Source organism: Phocoena sinus, chromosome 5, assembly GCF_008692025.1.
Source record: "Phocoena sinus isolate mPhoSin1 chromosome 5, mPhoSin1.pri, whole genome shotgun sequence".
Taxonomy (NCBI): Eukaryota; Metazoa; Chordata; class Mammalia; order Artiodactyla; family Phocoenidae; genus Phocoena; species Phocoena sinus.
The window spans coordinates 13105440-13127561 of NC_045767.1; the positions used below are offsets into that span (position 1 = coordinate 13105440).

Sequence of the window (22122 nt, forward strand, 5' to 3'; positions counted from 1 at the left end):
AGGTTTAGGGAATTAGAGGATTTTGTATGGAGGTGGAAACCCATGACACTCCTATGCAGAGCCCTTGGGATGTGATAGAGCCTTTGACTGGGTGGGAGAGAAATTTGAGGAGGCTGACCACAAAGGAAATAAAAGACTTCTGTGTCCGAGCTTGAATAGGAAGCAGTTGAGTCATGAGTTCAAGGGAACACTGTGGTTTTGTACTATCAAAATACTAATAACCAATGTAGATGAAAGAACAGAGACTACTTCCATAAATATTTTACACTAAGTAAGACTCCTAGAACTCTTAAAACATCCTAGGAAAGGTGAGAAGACCCCTGAAACATGATTGATAGTGAGTGTCCTGTCAGCCAGGTAGGTGTGGTCTTGGAATAGCTGATCCATTTTAAAGAAATGTAACATTTCTTTACCCATATTATAAAAACAAATTTTCTATCTGCTGCACATTCAAGTATTCAACAAATATGTATCAAGTTCCTACTGTGTCAGGCATGGTTCTAGGGAATATCTCACCTGGAGCTTATATCTGAGTAAGGTGAAGAGACATATAATAAAAAATATTTAATATGCTAGGTGGTGATAAGTGATATTAATAAAAATACATCAGAGTAAGTAAAATAAAGGATGAATAAGAAGGAACTTGCTATTTTATATGACATAGTCAGAGAAAGCCTATGTGTAAGCCTAAGTAACATTTAAGCAGAGATTTAAATGCAGATGAGGAAATTAGTCCCACATATATCTGGAGAATGTGTGTTCTAGACAGTGTTAACAGCAAGAACAAAGACCTTGCAGCAAGATGGAGCTAATTATATTTGGGGAGTTGATGAAGCTGAAATGCAGAATGAGAGGAAGACCAGTTATACATGAGGTCTGAAAGATAAATGATTGAGACCAATAACTGAGATGGCAAGCCACTGGCACTGCTGAGCAGATATGGCATGACCTCACATTATAAAACAGTCTCTGAAGTTCTGCTTCTACCCATGAAGGGGTAATTGCTATGGGACTTTCATGCAGGGCTTGCTATGGGTCCTGTCACAAACAAGTAGAAAAACTGGATAGATTATATGAAGTCAGCATTATCAGATGTTAGACAACAACCAGTTGTTGGCCTGGAAGCAATTTCCAGAACTCAGCACAGGGAGAGATTTTAAAAGTTTCAAAAGGATCAATCTGTTAGAGTAACGAAATGTTACTTCTGATAGTAGGTTATTAAAGGACTGCAGCTTCTGTCTCAGGTGTGCACACTTCTCTCTTACTCTCCTGAATTGCTTGTTCTAGGGAAAGTCAGCAGCCATGTCATGAGGCAGCCCTGTGGAGAGGCCCATGTGGTGTGGAACTGAGTGTGGGCAGCCAGTTGAGTGAGCTTGGAGGCAGATCATCCCCTAGTCAAGTCTTCTGATGAGACTGCGGCACCTTTAACAGCCTGTCTACAATCTCATGAGAGACCTTGAGTCAGAACCACCCAGTTAAGCCATTCTCAAATTCCTAACCCACAGGAACTGTGAGATAAAATATGTTGTTTTAAGATGCTAATTCGGGGAGTAATTTTATATGAACCAATAGGTAACTATTAGAATATCTGGAATGAAAATTTAACCTGGTAGAATTGACAGCAGCTTAGACACTGCAAAGGAAGGCTCAGTGAATGTGAAGACATAGCAATAGTAACTCTCTAAAATAAAGCATAGAGGAAAAGGCTGGAAAAGAAATGAATAGAATCTCAATGACCCATGTAACTAACTCAAGCAGGCTTAACTGAGGAGAGAATAGAACAGAAAAAAAGTATTTTTAAAAACTAATGGCTAAAAACTTTCCAAGTTTTATTAAAACTACAAATTCAGAGACCCAAGAAGCTCAACAAAACCCCAATTAAGATAAATACCAAGAAATCCATACCATGGCACATTATAAGCAAATTGCCAAAACTCAGTGATAAAAAGAAAATCACAAAAGTAAGTGACCAAATAAAGACACATTATAAACAAAGGAAAACAAAACAAAACAAGAATATAGCACATTCCATCAGAAACTATGCAAACAAGAAGGCAATGAAATTATACCTCTAGCATACTGAAAGGAAAAGTCAACCTAGAATTCCATGCCCAATGAAACTGTCTTTCAAAAATTAAAGACTTTTCAAACAAGAAAATTATGAGAGAATTCCTCCCAGCATATCTATACTCTAGTATATATTAAAGGAAGTTCTTGAGGCAGAAGAAAATAATGCCAGATTGAAAAACAAAAAAACTTAGATTTCAAAAGAATGAAAAGTGCTAGAAATACGGGGGGAGATTTAAAAAATTACTTGTCTCTATTTAAAAAAAATTAAATATAACTGACTAACAGAAGCAAAAATAATATACTGTGGCTAGAAGAGTAAAGTAATATATTCTAGTTGTAGACTGTGAATTCAGTGAGTAGAAGTTGAGAAGAATCTATTCAACTAGTAGAGTAGAATCTACTCTTTGAAAGACACATTTAAGAAAATGGAAAAGAAAGCCAAGTCATAGACTAGGAGAAAATATTTGCAATACATATATTTGTCTAAGGATTTGTATCCAGAATGTATTTTTAAAACAGCTCAATTATAAAAAGACAAAAAGAGGCAAAATATTTGAACAGACACTTCACAAAAGAAAATATTTGAATGGCCAATAAGCACAAGAAAAGATACTCATAATCACTGGTCAGCCAAGAAATACAAAATAAAACCACACTGAGAAATCAGCACACCAATATCTGAGGTTTAAAATTTAAAAGACTGACAATATCAAGGTTGGTGAAAATGTGGAACAATTAGAACTCTCTGTTAGTTCTATAAAATGGTAAAGCCACTTAGCAAACAATATATCATTTTCTTAGAAGCTAAACGTACTGTTACCATATGATCCAGTAATTTTGCTCTTAGATATTTACTGAAGAGAATTAATAACTTATGTTTGCAAAAATACATGTATACAAATGTTCATAGCACCTGTATGTAAAATAGCCAGAAACTGGAAGCAACCCAAATGTCCATCAACAGGTGAATCAATAAATTGTAGTATATCCATACAATGGAATACTTCTGAGCAATAAAAAGGAACAAACTACCTATACATGCAACAACATGAATAAATTTCAAAAACATCATGTCAGTGACAGACCCCAGACACAAAGACTGAAATCATAGTATATAATTATATGAAATTTCTAGAAAAGTCAAAACTGTAGGGACAGAAAATAGATCAGTTGTTGCTTGGGTTTGAGTGGGGGAGTGGGAATTGACCACAGATAGGCACAGGGGATATTTTAAAGTAATCAAATTGTACATTTAAAATGAGTACATTTTATTTTATGTGAATCTTACCTGAAAAATGTTGCTTTTAAAAAGTAGATTCTGGCTTCTGTTTAGAGAATAGCCATGGGGGTTGGGGTGCAGGAGAGCAAGGCAAAGGGAGAAGCAGGGAGACCAGTTCAAAGAATCTGCAATAATTTAGGGTCTCAATAATCCAGGGAAGATGACAGTGGTTTGGGTAAGAGTGGTGGTAATGAAGGTGTTAAGAAGTGGTGAGATTCTGGATAGATATTTCAAAAGTGGAGATGATGAGATTTGTCAATGAATTGGATTTGGGTCAAATGACAAAGAAATTTCCATCCTGAACTACAGAAAGACTTGCCATTTAAGATAACTTGGGAAATATCAGGTATGGTGGCTGAAAAGTGTTCAGCTTTGGACATGCAAATATGAGATGCTCATTAGACAGCTGAGGGGCAATACGAAGAGGTGTGCATATGTTCATGCACACACTAGGAGGAGGAAGACATACACTTGGGAATCATGAGCACGTACACTGTATTTTAAACCACTATATTGACTGGGATGACCAAGGGAGTAAACATATAGAAAGAAGAGGTCTAAAGACTGAATCTTGGCAAATTCCATTTTTAAAGTTTGAAAAAAGAAGGAACAAGCCAAGAAGAATTAGAAGGAGAACTGAGAAAGTGATATCCCCGAGCGAAGGGAGGGACATCTAGGAGGGAACGATCAACATTGTCAAATTCTGATAAACAAGTGAGATGATGTCCAAAAAGATCATAGTAACGTTAAGAGCAAATTATCTGAGATACCATTTCTCACCTATCTGAATAGCAAAATCTTGAAAGCGTGATAACATACTCTGTTGGAGAAGCTGTGGGATAACAGGAACTGTCATACTTTAATGGTAGAAATACAAATTTCCCTATGGCACATAATTTTGTACTTTCTAGCAAAAGTGTGTATGTGTTTGCCCTTAGACTCAGAAAATACTATTCCTAGGATCATATTCCAAAGATATACTGGCAAAAATACAAAAGTCTGTATGAAGTAACTAGTTCAGCAGCAGAACAGCAATCTACTTTCTTCTTTTACATAGGAATGTCCTAGGTAAAAAGAAAGTGACCCAATCAAATCTCCTTGTAAACCACATCGTGACAAATCTGGTAAAATAATGATATTTGCTCGCATTTCCTTGTCAATGGAATACTTTCCGCAGGATGTATTTGGTTGGTTTAAGATTGCTTATGATAAAAAGAAAATGCTAGATTTGGATTTGTGGGGTATGGGTCCTTGGAAAATGTCACATAATCAATGTAATAATCTGAATATAAAATGGAGATGTCTATTGACTAAAATATAGCCCCCTTTAGTATTAAGTCCTGTAGCTGAAAACATGGGACCTGCTGCCTTTGTTCCTTTCACAGGGGATATTGCCTAAATCCACCTCTCACCCAGTTTTAATTAGCCATGCTAAATGAGAACCTTTGGAATTGCCTGAATCCTCCCCAGGCATTAACTCTAAGCAATACAGAATTCCAGGAGGGCAATAATAGATCACTGTTCTAATTAAGGAAAAGGTTAAGGTGGAGTTTTGATTCCCATTAACCCCCTTTAATCAGTCCCAGCTACTATATAAGGCAGAAGTTTCCTGAAGGAAAGTAATAGATTGTCAAGGATCAAACAAGGTGGCTCCTCTGATTGCTTCAGTTACACCTAATCTTCAAAACTAAACAGGAAGCGCAACAGACCAAGGCAGTCTATTATGCCAGTATGCGTCTAACTTAACATCTAACGCAATGCCTTTTAATCAATCCCAGATTCAAAATCTAGCCAGACACGGTTTGCATTTTCATGGACTGGAAATCAGTGTTATATTATTATATCACACATTAAACTTCCTGGCATATTGCCATAATCTAGTGAGTCGGGATTTGTACTAAACAACCATTAAGAGCAAGTTAATGCACTACCTAGATGCTATTATGCTAATTGACTTCTCAGAGGAGAAAGGTCGAGAGGAGTTAAGAATCACAGTCACCTTTATGACAGATAGAGGATGGATGATAAATCCAGCTAAAATTCAAGTCCAGCCCAATCTAAGAAATTCCAGGAGCAACAAGAGACATTCCTTAAACTGTGAGAAATAAGTTACTGTCTCTAACAAGCAAGAATCTCACAGCTAGGATTTGAGTTTTGGCAAAATCACATTGCTCCTATAAGAATATTGCTAGCCCCTATCACAAAGTTATCAAAAATAAATCTTATTTTAAGTGGGGTTCTGAGAATTAAAAAAAGATTTGCAGAGGATGGTGGCGCAGGGAGCCCAACTAAGACCTCATGATCCAGCTGCTCAGATTATTTAAGAATATTCACCTCCTAGAATATATGTAGATGTGAAGCCTTTGGGAGAAATCAAATAGGGCTACTCAGCAAGACCTCTTGGATTTGGACTTCAAAACTAAGAGGCAGCTGTTCATTAAAGCCCATTTGAAAGACAGCTGCTAGCTTGTTACTGGGTATTGGTCAAACTGCCCCCCACCACAGAAAAGCATCAAATAATTCTGAGGCTAGATATCAATCCTGCCTTGGACGATGCCAGAGAGATATTGAATAGAGAAAAGGCAGCATAGCAAAGTTGACTAAGAGGCAATGCTACATGGAAGAGTGCAGTAGGTGGGAAGTTTGGGGGGAGCGCACTGAATACGAGAGCATGTTGCTCACAGAGCCAATGAGACAGCCCTCCAAGGATCTCCCTTCCCTACACTGCTCAGTGGTCCAAGCCCTGTGATTCTTACCCCAGCCAAGACAAGCAGCTGCCTGGTTCACTAAAGGGAGTTCCTGCTTTGAGGCTGTGTTACTGTTTAGAAATTAGCAGCTATGTGCCTTGCTGATAGAAAAAACCTTGAGGGGAGAAGGAACAGGCAAGGCTGCAAATTTGGCAGAGTTGAGAGCTGCTAGTTTAGCAGTGGGAGAAGAACTGGGCTCCTGATCTCAGAGGAGCATTTGGATATTTGCAGACTCTGGGCTGTAGTCAACTTCAAATGCGTCCTAGATCATTAGACCATAGAGAATATCCTTATGTGGCACTCAATTAAGGAAATCTCTGTGGAAATTAAGAAGAATGTGGGTCATGTGGATGCTCACCAAAAAAAATCGGTTTCCAGCTCTGAAAAGAGACCGGAATTGTAAGGCAGATGCCTTAATCAGATTCCTGAGTTAGCTACCTGGGTTCTTAAAACCAGCAGGTATGGAGGTTTGGATACAGAAGCAACCTGTGTCTTCCCTAGCAGAGGTGAATGTTACATAATGACACCTGTAAAAACCTGTACCATAAAATCTGAAACAAACCAAATGGGATCCAGAATTTATTGAACAATGGACTCTAGTCACCACCCCTATAATGGGGAATGTGGTATAGGAGAAGTCATTTCTGCTGAGAAGGAATAGAATGATCCTATAATATTAACTAATACATGCTGTGTCAAATATTAATTTCTCTTCTACAGCTGTGTGGTGTAACAAAGAATTTGTAAGTTTATTTATACAATTAAATAAAAAGAAAGATTTATGCAAACAGTGATTCCCCAGGATGAGAAAGTATTTTGAGGAAGCTGAATTAAACCTCCCCATAGATACAACACCTATGGAAACTAACTGGCCAGAGAAGGCAGTGAATTTGGCCTCAGTAACTTATACTCAAATGCTTCCATCAACACACTGTAAAAAGGTTCAAATTCCTGTGGATAAAGGAAGAAAAAGAGTAATTGAGTTGGTAAAAGCAATTTAAAAGACGCATGAAGCAGCATGGTCATTGTTAAGGTATTCTGTAGAGGAAATTCTTGCACCTTCTAAGCTGCTGGCCCATGATCTGCTTCTCTCTGACCACCAAGGGAACATTCTCTGGGGAAAAAAACCCCACAGGTGTCCCAGTCTAATATTTTTGTAAACATAGTCTAAATATATTTAGGCTAAATAAATTTGCTAGTAGGAGTGCCCTTATCTGTGGAATTCTCTTAGCAAGATTATCCCTTGAATCTATGGATTTATAAGGCATGGCTCTGGGGAAAATGTCACATAGGCCCTTTGCCAATCTAAATACAAAATGGAGATGCTTCATAATTTAAACAACCCCTCGTTTGCTATGTGAGGTCAGACACAAATCTCATTTAAAGACCTCATCTATTACTGGCCAGAGAATGTATCCAATGCAGAAAGGAAATACCAAGATAGCCACACAGGATGGACTAAATTTCTCTTTGATTTGCATGAGCCTTTTGATTTTATATCCTTGAAATCATTAGTAAATCTGGAATAAGAACCTTTTATTTATTAGTAAATCTGGGTAAGACCCCTTAAATTATAAGTGACAGTGAATCCTTTCTGTTAGCTCTAGTATGCTAGCATTTATACCTAAGATGAGAGGATCTGACAATTTATACATATTTGCTTATATTAAAAATGGAAGTGTGAACTACAAACTATAAAATTTTTAATGGTTATTCTATAAGGGGGGAGAGGTGATGGGTTAGAGGGAACCAGAATAGAGGCCAGACTTCTCTGAGTATATCTTGATTCATAGATTTGAAGTTGAAACCTCAGAAGCATTAAAAGAATAAAAAATTCCTCCAAAGTGAAAGGGGAATGAAACCAATGAACCTAATTGTATCGAGTTTGGTGGCATAATACATAGAAACCACTTTAAAGTGGCTTTAAACATGGGAATTTGGCTGTATATCCTTGCTGGGATATACTCTAAGGTTAAAAAGAACAGCAAAAACAAAAATACCCTTTAAACTCTTGCTAGTAATCATACTGTCATTGTATTGTTAATTTATTCAGAGTCTGTTGTATATTTTATGGGAAAAAAACAAATGAGAATGTTGAAATCACTGAAAACCACTTTGTGTTGTGTTAGAAGGGAAACAGATATAAAATGTATGAGATCAAGTAGCAAGTATCCATATGAAACCATGATGTATTTTTTAAAAGGACTAGAAAAATATACCCAACCCATTAGCAATGAGCACTTCTAGTGTCCAAATAGTGGTCTCTAAATAACATTTGCCACTAAGAGAAACCAAGACTTACTGGAGAAATGGCTAGCTCTATGTCTATAGCAAGCAATGCCCAAGATGAACCTGGAACATCTTGTCATACCAGAAAGCAAATAAGCTATTAATGACAACAAAGGTCATGTCAAAAGACTTAGAAAACAACTTAAAGAGACTCCACTGCCCAAAGGTGGAACACATCGAACATCAATGAGGAAACTGCAGTGAATTAATACACATAAAGTATTTTTAATCCATGAGTTCAGAAAGATACTTTAGAAAATCTCATTGGTCATCTTTGGAGACTGCTAGAGGACCAAGTATTCAGAAAACAGCTAAATCAAAGAAAAGAATCAAGCATTTATCTTGTAAAAACAGTTCTTCTTGGTATCCAAATAGTTGAATTGAGATAATTCAAAAGCTATAAAATATGGAAGTAAAAGCAAAACTGGATTATCACTCATGGATTTTGGCAACGTTCATCAATGGCTTCTAACATCACGAAATGGAGACAAGCAGGCATTATGCTTCTCCTGACAGAAGAATACTATAATACCATTTATGAAATATTCTTACCAATAATTGAACCTGGATGTAACCAAGCTTCTAGATGTAATTCACAGACAATACAGGAGACAGATGGGAGCATGGGAATACAATTATCAAAATCCAGACTGCAAAAAACTCTGTAATTTTCATAAAATGAGGAAAATATCTAGAATAGTGTCATAAATCATTGAGTATTTTCTCTTGTGTTGGATTTTGTGGTTTGTAACTGTGATACTTGTAATACCCACAGTCATTTCATATACAAAAAGGACAGATGTCTTTGAATCAAGATGACCTAAAAGATGGCAGAGCAAGAAAACCATATGTAAATAGAGCTAGAAACCCGATGACACTGTGAGACTGTCAACCTCTACATCGAACTACCAGAAGTATGCCATATATCCTTTTACTGTTTAAGGTAGCTTGAGTTGAGCTTACTTGTACTTACAACCCAAAGCATCTTAATTTATAGATTAGAAAAAGAGCTACATACCGTGGAAACGGACCACCTCCAATGAATATATTTAAAATTTGAGGCTCTATAACTCTGTAAGTCCTACCTATCTATCTCTCTATATACCTATCTATGTATCTATCTTTTTAAACTTATAAATAAAATTGAGGAATAAAGTAGAAGGCCATACTTCTTTCCTTAGTTTTTAAGCTGCATCAGAGACACATTTGAGTCTGAGATTCCCCTCCAAATCTTCTTCAGTCACTAATCGCTGAGAATCTTTTAGATATTAACTAGTTACCCAGAGGAAAATATTGTGAACAACCAGAGTGTTTAAAGCCTATGTTCTGTAAACACTCTAAATTGATAGATTTTGAACTTTTGTGACTAGATCCAAATTAAGGACAAAACTCTTGAAGCAATATATGTACTTAATAAATATAATTCATTCTTCTATTTTCAACTCTATTTAATTATTTATGGATTACAATCCACTATATAGATTCCATAATCTACTCCCTAAGGGTTTGCAACCTGCAATTTGAAAAGTCACTGATATAAATTAATTTACTGCATTATTTTTGACAGATGATCACCTTCTCAGAAAGGAAAACAGATGCATCGTCACTGTTGCAAACAGCAAAATACTAAGGACAGGAAACCAGATACTCACAACTTTTAGGTTTTCTGCATAAGTGACTATAAGATCATTTAGAATAAATTACTGCTAAATTTCTTCAGTTTCTGATACATGGAGATAAAAGGGTATTATAGGGCTTCCCTGGCGGTGCAGTGGTTAAGAATCCACCTGCCAATGCAGGGCACACGGGTTTGAGCTCTGGTCTAGGAAGATCCCACATGCCACGGAGCAACTAAGCCTGTGTGCCACGACTACCAAGCCTGAGCTCTAGAGCCCGCGAGCCACAGCTACTGAAGCCCGCGTGCCTAGAGCCTGTGCGCTTAGAAGCCCGTGCTTCTCAACAAGAGAAGCCACTGCAATGAGAAGCCTGCACACCACAACGAAGAGCAGCCCCCACTTGCCACAACTAGAGAAAGCCCGCACAAGCAACGAAGACCCAACACAGCCATAAATAAATAATTTTAAAAGACAAAAGGCTATATAGTTATTGCATGTTACTCAAGGGTACGGTTTGCTTGCCTAAGTTTCCATATCTTCTGAAGCTTGTCTTTGGATCTTTGACAAAATCCAAGTTAGTAAAAGCGTTTAGTATAGAGGCAGCCTGGGTTTTCTTCCTCTCTGATATTCTACTACACTGTGACTCATTCCCTACTCAGGATAAATCCTAAGAGATCTGCATTCAGATTAGCCACTAGTCTATTACCAAAGTATACCTGCTGCAATGACAATTTGCAGGTGTGACATTGCACTGCTGCCATAAATTGTACCCTAGAGGAGCCTGGGGGGAAAAATGTGTTTCTCTTAGTAAGTGGATTATTAAAAAGGAGTAACTTGAATACCCATCTTCTCTGCGAGTGTACCACAAAAAAGTGAAGGGCTTATCAACCTCTTTCTTCTTCTATGTTATTTTTATTTATAGAATCAGAGAGGAAAAGAACTTAGCTCTGTAGCTTTATATTACAGATGAGTAGTTAAGACTCACAGAGGCTGTAGTAAAGTTGACAAGTGCCCGGTCTCCAGAACCAAACTTCCTGGGTTCAAATCTACTGCTCCTTAGCTGTATGATCTTGGGCAATATGTTTAATATATGGTTCCTGAAAAATAATAAGTATTAGAAATTTTAATGAAAAGATTTGCACAAAATCAGGCAGTTAGGAGAAAAGCCAGGCCTATTGCAGGAATAGAGGACACTTGGTGTTTCTAAGGTATATAACAAAGCTTACTACTTGTGGTATTATCTTTTTTCTTCAGGCTATTTTTTCAAAGCTCATTCAAAAACATACATTTGTATTTAGCACATTTTTTACTGCTTCAAATGCTTCCATTTATAGTTTGGTTTTCTATGTCTGAAAAGCTATCTCTTCAAAAGATGTACTCCAGGCACTATAGTGCCTTAGGGCATTATTAGAAACATGGGTTTTCAGTGTACTATTGAATCAGATATACTACTTAATGGATATTTCAGGTGATAGGCTGTCAGAAGAAAATTAGTTTTTACTAAACTATGCATTCTCTGTGAGTTTTTTAGTATAAAGTAAAAAATTAACAGAAAAACACTAAAGCTCTCTCAATAGCCAATTATGTTATTACATATTACTGTAATTCATACAAATGGTCAAGTGTATATCATTTGACAATATTTTCTACTATTTCTCCTTTAAATTACATATTAGATTTATAAACATCAGGCATAAAATTTATGGATCACACTGTATGGAAAATAATATTTTAAGTACTATTTATCATGAAATTATAAAGTGAAATTTGTACAGAGACTCCTCACTTTTCATAGATAGATTTATAACTTCTAGTTTCTTATATTCTCCATACATGGGTCATCCTAGCTCTAGTGATAATATTTTCACTATTCCTTACATGAAAAATAATTGTTGGTGATAATAAATGGTTATAATAGTCAATTTTATAAATTTTTTTCCTATAGAGAAAAATTAGGACAAGAAGTGATCAGAAAATGGGTAGTGCCCACTGATTTAGTTATTTATTTTCCTTTTTAGTGCTTCTTTACTTTCTGGCCCTAGAAGATGCTCTAGACTTATCTTGTATTTTCCCCGAACTAGCCTTGTCAAGGTGTTAAGCCCCAAGTTTAACATCCCGTGACAATAAATTTTTTCCCTTTCCAGCCATATATACTGCCTTCTCTAGTAGAATAACTAGATCCACTCCAACATGTACTTCCCTGGTTCCAGGTCCCATAACCTTTCAGTGAACACAGTACTTCTTCCCATGGCATGTACTTATTACTGCCGTTTCCGCTTGAGCCGTGCTGCAACCTGACCCTCATTTTCAGTCTGGTGAGGAAATGGCATGTTTTGGCAAGTACTATTTCTGAGGATCTGCCGTAGGTGAGGTTTTGGGGGGAATGTCTAGGCAAGTTGAGGATGATTGCCTCTAACGAGGGTAAAGGAGCTGCTTCTGCTAGCCCGGAGGGTGAAGGAAAATCTGGGGTTCAAGATATGCCAGAACAGGCTCATCCATTCAAATGTCCTCATTCCAGGTCTCAGGGTCCCACTCTTTCCTTATGAGGCCCCTAATTTCAACACAGGAGTCAAAGCCGAGCATTCAGTCTCCTTTGCAGTATAGCTACCCTTACCAGTAAATCCTGAACTCGACTTTCCACACTTTCTGCCTTCCAGCTGCTGGAAATTCGGCTAATTCAAATGTTGATGTGCATTTTTCTGATGCTCACAAAGTGCCTCTAGTTTGTAGTTGGCTATTTTCATTTTTCAAGGTTTCCAAAGCCTTTATCAGAAAGCAGTCAACGCCACCTTCAATAGACTCCAGAGTTCCAAAGCAATTAGATCAGACAGTTCTGCTGGTGCAATTGTTGTCTAGGTGGGTAGACACATTCCTGGTGCTTCCCATTCCACCATCTTCTCAGAATCCCCTCCAAATTGTTACTTTTTATTAGTGGAGAAATAGCAAATGAAATTATTTCAACGTCCGAATTGTTTAAAGAAAAAAAGCAGTTAACTCCACAGTCCCTATTATTTCCACTGCTTCTATGCCAAGTGCTATCTATCACACTGATGTTTGACCTACACCTGGTCTTCAAGCCAGTCTACCACTGGTGAAAGTCTTAGTAACTGATGTTACACCAGGGTCATCACCACCACCAATGGGGTCCCTATCACTGAATGCCCCATGAGTGATACAGTTCCTGATTCCCGTCCTAACGGGCTACTTCTGAGGGCCACTTCAGGTAACAACTGACTTAGCCTGGGTTCCCCGTGAAGCAGACATGGGACAAGGGCTTGCATATAGGTTGATTTTGGTAAAGTAATTCCAAACAGCAGTAAAGAACTAGGAACAGTAAAATGGGAAATGAGGGAAAGGCAATGTAAGTTGTGTTTTGATTTGGCCACTGCTGTGAGCAACTGGAGTGTGATCCTTTTAGGTGTCTTCTACAGAGCTGTGTGGAATCGACCTCTGAATTGTCAACCCAAGGGATGAAAGAGAGGAGTATTTATTCACCTACTCCCATCCTTCTTGGAAAAACAAATCCTGTATATTAACGCATATATGTGGAATCTGAAAAAATCGGTTTGGACGATCTTATTTACAAAGCAGAAATAGAGACACAGATGTAGAGAACAAACGTATGGATACCAAGGGGGAATGGGAGGGTGGGGTGGGATGAAAGGGAGATTGGGATTCACATATATACACTATTGATACCATGTATAAAATAGGTAACTAATGAGAACCTACTGTAGAGCACAGGGAACTCTACTCAATGCTCTGTGGTGACCTAAATGGGAAGGAAATCCAAAAAAGAGGGGATATATGGATACGTACAGCTGATTCACTTTGCTGGACAGTAGAAGCTAACACAACATTGTAAAGCAACTATATGCCAATAAAAATTAAAAAAAAAAAAGAGTTGTCCCATGAGGTGTTAGCTCCCTCTCACATCCAAGGTAGTTTATGCGCGAGACTGGCTAAATATACTTTTAGCCAGCCCAAGCTGAGGCAGCAGACAAGCCATGAGACAGGATGCCGTCAGTCCCCTGAGTCCAACTGGCTGGTGGAGTAAAATGTTAGGCTGAGAGGATGGGAGGTGGGTCAGGAGAGCTTCCTAATGCACAGTGGGGGTAAGTACCAAAATACAGTAATGTTAAACTCCTATGGAAACTTCAAAGGGCACAAGGAGATGAGCCCTGGGCTTTGAGGCATGAGCACAAGTGTTGAGGACTTACTGTAATTGCTCCACCATTTGCATCCTCTCTCTTTTTAAGTATCAGATTAATTAGTTATCAATATATTCACTATCTTCTGCCCGCAAAGCCTAACATTTTAAAAAGGAGGAAGAAAAGGAAGAGATAAACTTATTTTTTCTGTGGCAAAAAATTTTTTAAGGTTGAAAAAGAAGTATTTGGGGGCTAAAAATAAAAACTGTATTTCCCTCTGGACTGTGACTTAGTTTACTGGAGCTGAGAAAACGCATGAGAAAGCACCTGAATAAATACATGCACAGTGTAATCTATTTACGAGGCGAGAAGAGAGGATTTGCCTGATAATTACAGTGAACAATTCACAACCCAGCAAGGAAATGCATTTATGCATATCTTAAACAAAGAAAGGATATTCTTTCATGGTCCTAAAGTGGAAAAACAAATTTGAAACAGCTATGACAAACACCCACTCTCAAATACTAAGTTTCTATGGGGTGCATTGTTTGTATCTGACTAATGGATAAATTTTCCCTGAACTGCATGTTCCTTTCCAAAGAAAATGTTTAACATAATGTGTTTTTGCTTGCTTGGTATTAGAAGAAGGAAAATATTTCTTATCTAGAGAAAAGAAAGTCAAAAGATATTTTCAAAGCATCTAAACAGATAAAAGGAAGATACAAAGTGCAACATCCAAATTCAATCTTTACTATGGTTTTGATTGTATCTAGGATATTTGTGCTTTACTTTGCCCCCATATTATAAAGTTCTCATTTATATCTGAACCTGTGATGCAGGTACTCCACATTCTCATTAACTCTTGGTATTGTCAGTCATTTCCAATTTTAGCCATCGTGTGAATTTTTAATTTTGGTTATTTAGTGGTATCTTGTTGCGTTTTGTTTGTTTGTTTGTTTGTTTTTGTGGTACGCGGGCCTCTCACTGTTGTGGCCTCTCCCGTTGTGGAGCACAGGCTCCGGACGCACAGGCTCAGTGGCCATGGCTCACAGGCCCAACCGCTCCACGGCATGTGGGATCTTCCCGGACCGGGGCACGAACTCGTGTCCCCTGCATCGGCAGGAGGACTCTCAACCACTGCGCCACCAGGGAAGCCCCTTGTTGTGGTTTTTATTTCCATTTCCTTGGTGATAAGGGAAGTTGAGAACCTTGCTATACTTTCTACTTATTGCCCTTTTATATATTTTCCTCTGTGAAGTGTTCGTTCAAGTCTTTTGCTCTTTAATTGGCTTGTCCTTTTATTACTGATTTGTAGGCATCCTTTATGTATTCTGGGAAGAGTCCTTTATCAGATATATCTATTTTAAATATTTTATCCCGATCTGTGGCTTGCCTCTTCACTATCTATTTTTTCTAATTCTTTTTTTTAAATCGAGGTATAGTTGATGTACAATATTACATAAGTTTCAGGTGTACAACATAGTAATTCACAATTTTTAAGGTTATATTCCATTTATTGTTATAAAATATTGGCTATATTCCCTGTGTTGCATAATTTATCCTTTTAGCTTATTTATTTAATACATAGTAGTTTGTACCTCTTAATCTCCTACCCCTAACTTGATCCTCCCCCTTTCCTCTCCCCACTGGTAACCACTAGTTCGTTCTCTGTACCTGTGAGTCTGTTCAGTTTTTGTTATACAGTAAGTCACCTATATACCAATCTTCAAGTTGCAAACTTTCAAAGATGCAAACGTGCCCAGAGAAAGGACGAAGACAGACAGAGGAAGAAGTAACTGAAGAACTGAAGAGATTCATGATGCAGGAAATGACAAGGGGATTTTCTTTGAGGAGGCACTGTTATTTTTTGAGGCATAGGAACTGAATGTAGAACATTACACAAAGGTTGCAGCAGCCGTTCAGGATGCAGTCCAGTGCTACCGTGTCATCTATGGTGAGAAAAAAAGAGCTACTACCCAGACATCACTGGATCGTTTTTCCAAGAGGGTAGATAGAATTGAATCCAGCAAGGGACCAGAACCTGTGCCATCCGCGTCAGGTGTGAGTGAAATTGCAGCTTGCCCTCCATCTCCTATTGCTCTCGATCCTTCAGCTCTACCATCTCCCACCTCCTCTCCCTCCTCCAGTCAGTAACCCTTCTTGCCTGTTCACTTGATGCCAGCCCCTGTATGCCACCTGTTGTACTGTGTACTACTGTACTTTTCAAGGTACTGTACTGTAAGATTAAAACTGTTTTCTTTTTGTTTGTTATGTATTATTTGTGTGAAAAGTATTATAAACCTATTACTGTATAGTACTATATAGCCAATTGTGTTAGTCGGGTACCTAAGCTAACTTCGTTGCATTTATGAACAAATTGGACTTATGAACACACTTTTGGAACAGAACTCGTTCGTATATAGGGGACTTACAGTGTATTCACTAGTTTGTTTTATTTTTTAGATTCCACATATAAGTGATATCATACAGTATTTGTCTTTCTCTTTTTTCACTAAGCATAATGCCCTCCAAGTCCATTCATGTCATTGCAAATGGCAAAATTTCCTTCTTTTTTAAGGCTGAGTAGTATTCAACTGTATATATGTACCACATCTTCTTTATCCATTCATCTGTTGATGGACACTTAGGCTGCTTCCATATCTTGGCAACTGTAAATAATGCTGCTATGAACACTGGGGTCCATGTACATTTTTGAATTAGTGTTTCCATTTTTTTTCAGATATAGATCCCCAGGGGTGGAATTGCTGGACTGCCTCTTTGCTTTCTTAAATGGAAGCTTTTGACAAACAGAAATTTTAAATTTTGATGAAGTTCAATTTCTCATTTTTTTCTTTTTTAGTGATTTTTATGTCCTGTTTGAAAAAAATCTTTGTCTACCCTTGAATGTGAAGAGTTTTTCTAGAACTTTTTTCATTTCACCAGTCACATTTAGGTTAATTTTCCTGTAGGTTGTTAGGTAAGTTAATTTCTTTTCATGTTTTTCCAGTTATTCCAGCACAATTTGTTGAAAAGACTACCCTTTCCCTTTGTCAAAAATCAATTGACTATATGTAGTTCTTTTTCTGGTTTCTTTATTCTGTTCCATTGATATATTTGTCTAAATCTATGCAAGGTCATATTTTCTTCATTATTGAAGCTCAATAAGTCTTAAAGTCAGGTAGTACAAGTCCTCCAACTTTGTACTTTTTCAAAATTTTTTTGGCTATTTCAGGTCCTTTGCATTTCCATATAAAATTTGAATCAACATGTCAATTTCTACCAAAAAAAAGCCTTCTGGGTTTTTTAAAATGGGATTGCACTGAATCTATAGATTGATTTGTGGAAACAAATTAGGCAGTTTATATTTTCTCTTTATAAAGAGATCTGTAGGTAGCAGTCCAGATATGACATGTTACTCTATTGTGCTGTTTGGAGCCCAGGCTCCTTTATCTTGCTACTGAGCTATTCTTGGGTTGTCTCCTCATTAACACAATGGAGCAAGCATGTTACCTCGGGTATCAATTCTATAATTCAGGAAAAAGGGAGAGGGGAGGCAAAGGACAAAAGGTATATGGCAGCAGAGTCCTTCATCTGTGAGGCGTCTTTTCTTGAAGGCCCATCTAACACTGTATACTTAAATCTCGTTGACCTAAACTGTTTTACAGTGCCATTTCTACCTGCAAAGGAATATGAGTAAATGTAGTTTTTGAGAAAATCCCCTAAAAATTCAAGCTATATAAGAGTTAGCAAAGAAGAAGAGGAAAAACTATATCGCTGGATAGGCAGCTAGGTATCTGTACAAGTAATAAAGGTTCTTCTTCTGTAAGACTGCTAATCTCTGAGTTAAGAATGGTGGTAAAGGACCATGTCTGGTGGAGAAGTTCATAGATAATCTACTAGATGGCTTCAAGCTATGAATTGTAATACAAAATTGGAAAATTATGGACCAGGAGTGTTTGATGTTTATAAAATAAAATGAAGACATTTTGACATCTTGTTTAACAGCATTAAGAAAATGTCATTTATTTGTAAATGAAAGCAGAATCTGTTGGCCGAATTCAAGACTACTTCATTCCACTTTCTTCTACAGAAGAAAAATAGTCATAAGACAGAAAATACAGCTAATTAAGTAGCACATGTATTTTAATAATGCCTTAACAGATGTGCACCTCCTGTTCAACTGAAATATGTCATTGTTTTCTATTCATTTCAAAAATGGACACAGGAGTCTGAGTAAAGAATTATTATACATTACTATGGAGTTCAAAAATGTACAAATAAGATGTTCAGTCATAAGCTGGCTGAGGTTTAGGGGAGTGGGAAGAGAAATATTGATTTTGGTTGACAGAGTCCGGGATATGTGGGGTGATGGTGCTGCAAGGCAGATGGTAGAGCCCCTTGGCATGATGGCTCCTGGACTAAGTGACTCCAAGAAACATTTTCACTTTATAGATAAAATCATACATGAACTTTCTAATTTCTTGTTAATTCATACACAATTTGCCACAGAGATACTGCATACTTTCACTGACCTCTATGAAATATTTATTGTTGAAATGTGTTCATGGTGTCTTGAAAGAGATTATACTTATTATTAGTTTACCTTAAAAGGTACAGAGAAGAAATGATTGATGTGGTCATCTACTATACTCCTACACATCAGGTTTCTCTGTTAGCCACAGGTCTGACTCTGGTTGTTTCCACTCTTCTCCAAGCAGTGTGTTAAAACTGAAAGGCTTGAAGTATTCCAGATGATGGCTAAATGCAAAGAAAAAGATGGTTGGAATTGAAATGAATTACGCATTTGTGAAAAAGCTGTCCTGAAGGGCTATTTATTTTGTTATATCTGTTATAGGACATTCTATTTTAAGAATATCAAAGGTAAGATGTATTCTACATGTACAATTTTCTCACTCTAGCAATCATTCAACTCTGAAAATATTCACCCATATCTCAAAGCACTCTCCTTTCAGTTCTGCAGATAGCTCCCTCACAGCTGAAGGGAGAAATAAAAACCAACCCTGAAAACCTGACTCATTCCATCTAGCCTTAAACAAATCATATTATACTCTTACAGATGTTTTCATATTCAAACTTTGATGATTTGTATCAGTTATGTAAATAACTGTTTTTTTTAAAGGTTTCAGCTCAACAGATCAAAGAACAGACTCCTTTGCCAAAGCAAGGCAGGTTTATGTAAAAGAGGGTTAATTCTAGTTCTTTTCTTTCTAGGAAAACCATTTAACCATTAGGAAGCTTTCTATTGTGGTTTAATGAGAGAAAGGTTAGCTACCATGCTGCAATGGAACCCTGCTCTGTAGGAAATCATTCTGCCCTAGCCAATGGCATAATCATACTTTTACCTAGAGTAAGCCTCCGATAACCTATACATAGGAAGCCTGAATACAGGAATACACTAGCTTGTGAAGAGCCAGAGAAACATGCCATCTTGATATGTGAGCCCTGGGTGAGTTACATCTAGATTCCTGTCCTACTCTGTCCATCTGGCCAGGCGGGGCCAGTTTTAGTCAACCCAGATTAAGCAGTTAAGAAAACGACAGTGAAGGATAAGAGAAAGAAAGGGAGAAAGAGGCTTTCCTAGAAAAGCAAGGGGAAAAGGGAAAAATGCATCTGGCAGAATAAAGGAATAAGCTAGAAGAGATAAAGAGTCAAGCACAGCAGAGTAAGAGCACGACAGGAAGGGCAAGGGAGAAGGAGAACAGTGCAGCACTTTCCAAGGGTGAAAAGGCAGCGAAATCTGTGTACCAGAGTACAAAGCCCACTACGATGTCTCTGTTAGGCTTTTCTAAACACGCAGACTCACAGACTATGTTGGCCACTTGAGTACGCGCTATAGCTATAGTGCGGGAATCTCAGCTTGCCCCAGGACAGAGGCTGGCTTTCCTCCCTGAGCTGGTAGTGTTTGCAGCAGTCCATGAAGGCTGGCCAGGGCTACGTTCTCCTTAAGTGACAGCTTCAGGTGCAAAGAGATCAGACTCAAAATGGGAAAGCATAGGAGATCTCCTGGCTTGTATGCCCGCTGTCCAACAGGAGACAGTATTTCTTGCAATAACTCCCTAGGTATAGCTTCCAGGGTCCCCACAGAGAACATTACTGTTAAAGGGAAATCCCAAAGCTGTGCTGTCTCCATCTATGCTGCCTAGAAATAGAGCTGACATTTTTATCCTTATGAGGTTACCAGGAGAAGAGAACTAGAGAGTTGACTTAATGTCAGATTCTCAAGCAGCAAGGGGAAAGGATTTGCTCTTTGCAAAACCCTTTGCTCACACCAGGAAAAACAGATGCCTCTGGCCGTTTCGCTCTGAAAGGGATCATAAATAAACTTACAACCACACTTCTATGCCAGTTGTAGTAATACTCACTAAGCAAGACTTTTCTCACACTGCCATGGAAATCTAAGTGCTCTACTGACAGCAGTGAGAGAGACTGTCCAAAGTCAGTCTGCCAGATACTCACTGAAGACCATCAGGACACATAGAACTCTACTTGGTGCTTTTACACGTGTCTTCTTTGACGAAAACATGTTACTACTACTCTACCAAGAATTAATTTTTAAAAACTGTTATAGTTGGGACATATTTTCATTTATTTTCTACTTACAAATCAGGTTTTTGTCCTTGCCGCAGCTCATGTGGAAGTACAGGGTAAAGAGCTTCATAGCTTCTTTTATCTTTTGATCCATGAATTGCAAATGAATTGAATTTTGTCACATTTGGTGGAAAATAACTCCAAGGAAGATAAGCTCTACCTTCCCATTTTGTCTCTCCTCTGGACGCTTTGAATGATAGATCAAGTTCTTGCTACAGAAACAACATGTGAAACACAAAAGGTAAATTCATATTTATAATAATATTTAAATATGTATATATTAACATTAAAAAATCTATCTTATACACTTAAGGATTTTGTCTTATATTTTTATTTACTTACTTTCCATACATTTCTTTTTCCAGAGAGTAAAAGCACCAAATGCTGTCCATGGCTGTCAAAATTAAAATTCTTCATGAGTGTTTGAAATAAACATTATTATCTTCACTATCCTTCATATCTGCCATGTGTATGTTTGTAACTAAATTTCCAAATAATTAAAAGATGCAATATGAATATTGGGTAATTACAGGGACAGCCAGCGTGTTCAGTTACTTAAAAATGTCTTCTTTGAGTTTAACACTTTCCAGGCAATTGCCGTCAAATGCATAAAGCTACACATGTTCAGACTCCGTTTTATATTCTTTAAATAGGAAACTATATGAAATACTTCAATTGGTTAGATGCTCCAAAGTATGCAAAGGGGGCGGGGTATCTGGAGTTCATAATAAAACTCGTTTCAAAAATGAAAGTATCCTAAGGGAAGCTGGCACCAATTTCCAGGTCAAAATCCAACAAACATATTAAAGGTTATTTCTATAAGAAAACTGTCTTGAAGCTCATTACGAAGATGGAAGATAAAAATACAGATTGTCTAAAACTACTTAACAGGTTGAAGACTTTAATTTGTAACTATTTTCTCATACAACTGTCCTCGACCTATCTGCCTGCTGTGTTTTCCTGCTTTCAACCATTAGTTCTGATACTGATGTCACATCTTCAAGGAGAAGCACAACATACTCCCAAAAGAGAATTCTAATAAGAGGGCATAGTTGGGATTATCCATGTCAGTAAGAATCAAAGGATTTCAAATAGTTACATGAAGCAAATTTACGGTCTCTGGAAAAGACTATATCTAAACATTTTGACACAGATGGTCTGTTGGGAGCTTTTCAGGAAGGATTTCCTTCAAGAAACTAGTCTAACAGAAAACAAGTATTCTTTTCCATTTAAAAGTTCCCTGCTTCCTTTTATTGTTATTATGCAACCTTAAGAATACCCTAAGAACAATAAAAGTTCTTAAAATTTCAAACAAACATATTCAAGTTGCTTTCCTAGAGGTTAACTGTCACAGGAGTTGA

At 37.5% G+C, this 22122-nt stretch overlaps 1 protein-coding gene across 8 annotated transcripts in view; it reads right to left on the reverse strand.

Moving 5' to 3' along the window:
• Nucleotides 1-22122, reverse strand: part of C5H4orf33 (chromosome 5 C4orf33 homolog) — a 90846-nt gene that overhangs the window by 54480 nt on the left and 14244 nt on the right. For 3 of the 8 annotated variants that reach the window (XR_004350117.1, XR_004350118.1, XR_004350119.1), the window contains exons 4-7: nt 21104-21155; nt 20774-20973; nt 18756-18910; nt 10987-11098 (exon numbers count right to left, since the gene is read on the reverse strand). Coding sequence is in view for 5 of the 8 variants with exons in the window: in XM_032633534.1 (XP_032489425.1) it covers nt 18805-18910; nt 20774-20973; nt 21104-21155 (358 nt within the window). In the remaining 3 variants the exon portion in view is untranslated. Of the gene's footprint in view, nt 1-10986; nt 11099-17756; nt 17830-18192; nt 18237-18674; nt 18911-20351; nt 20475-20773; nt 20974-21103; nt 21156-22122 lie in introns of those variants that run through there. The other 5 variants (XM_032633533.1, XM_032633537.1, XM_032633534.1 and 2 more) reach the window with 4 other exon arrangements.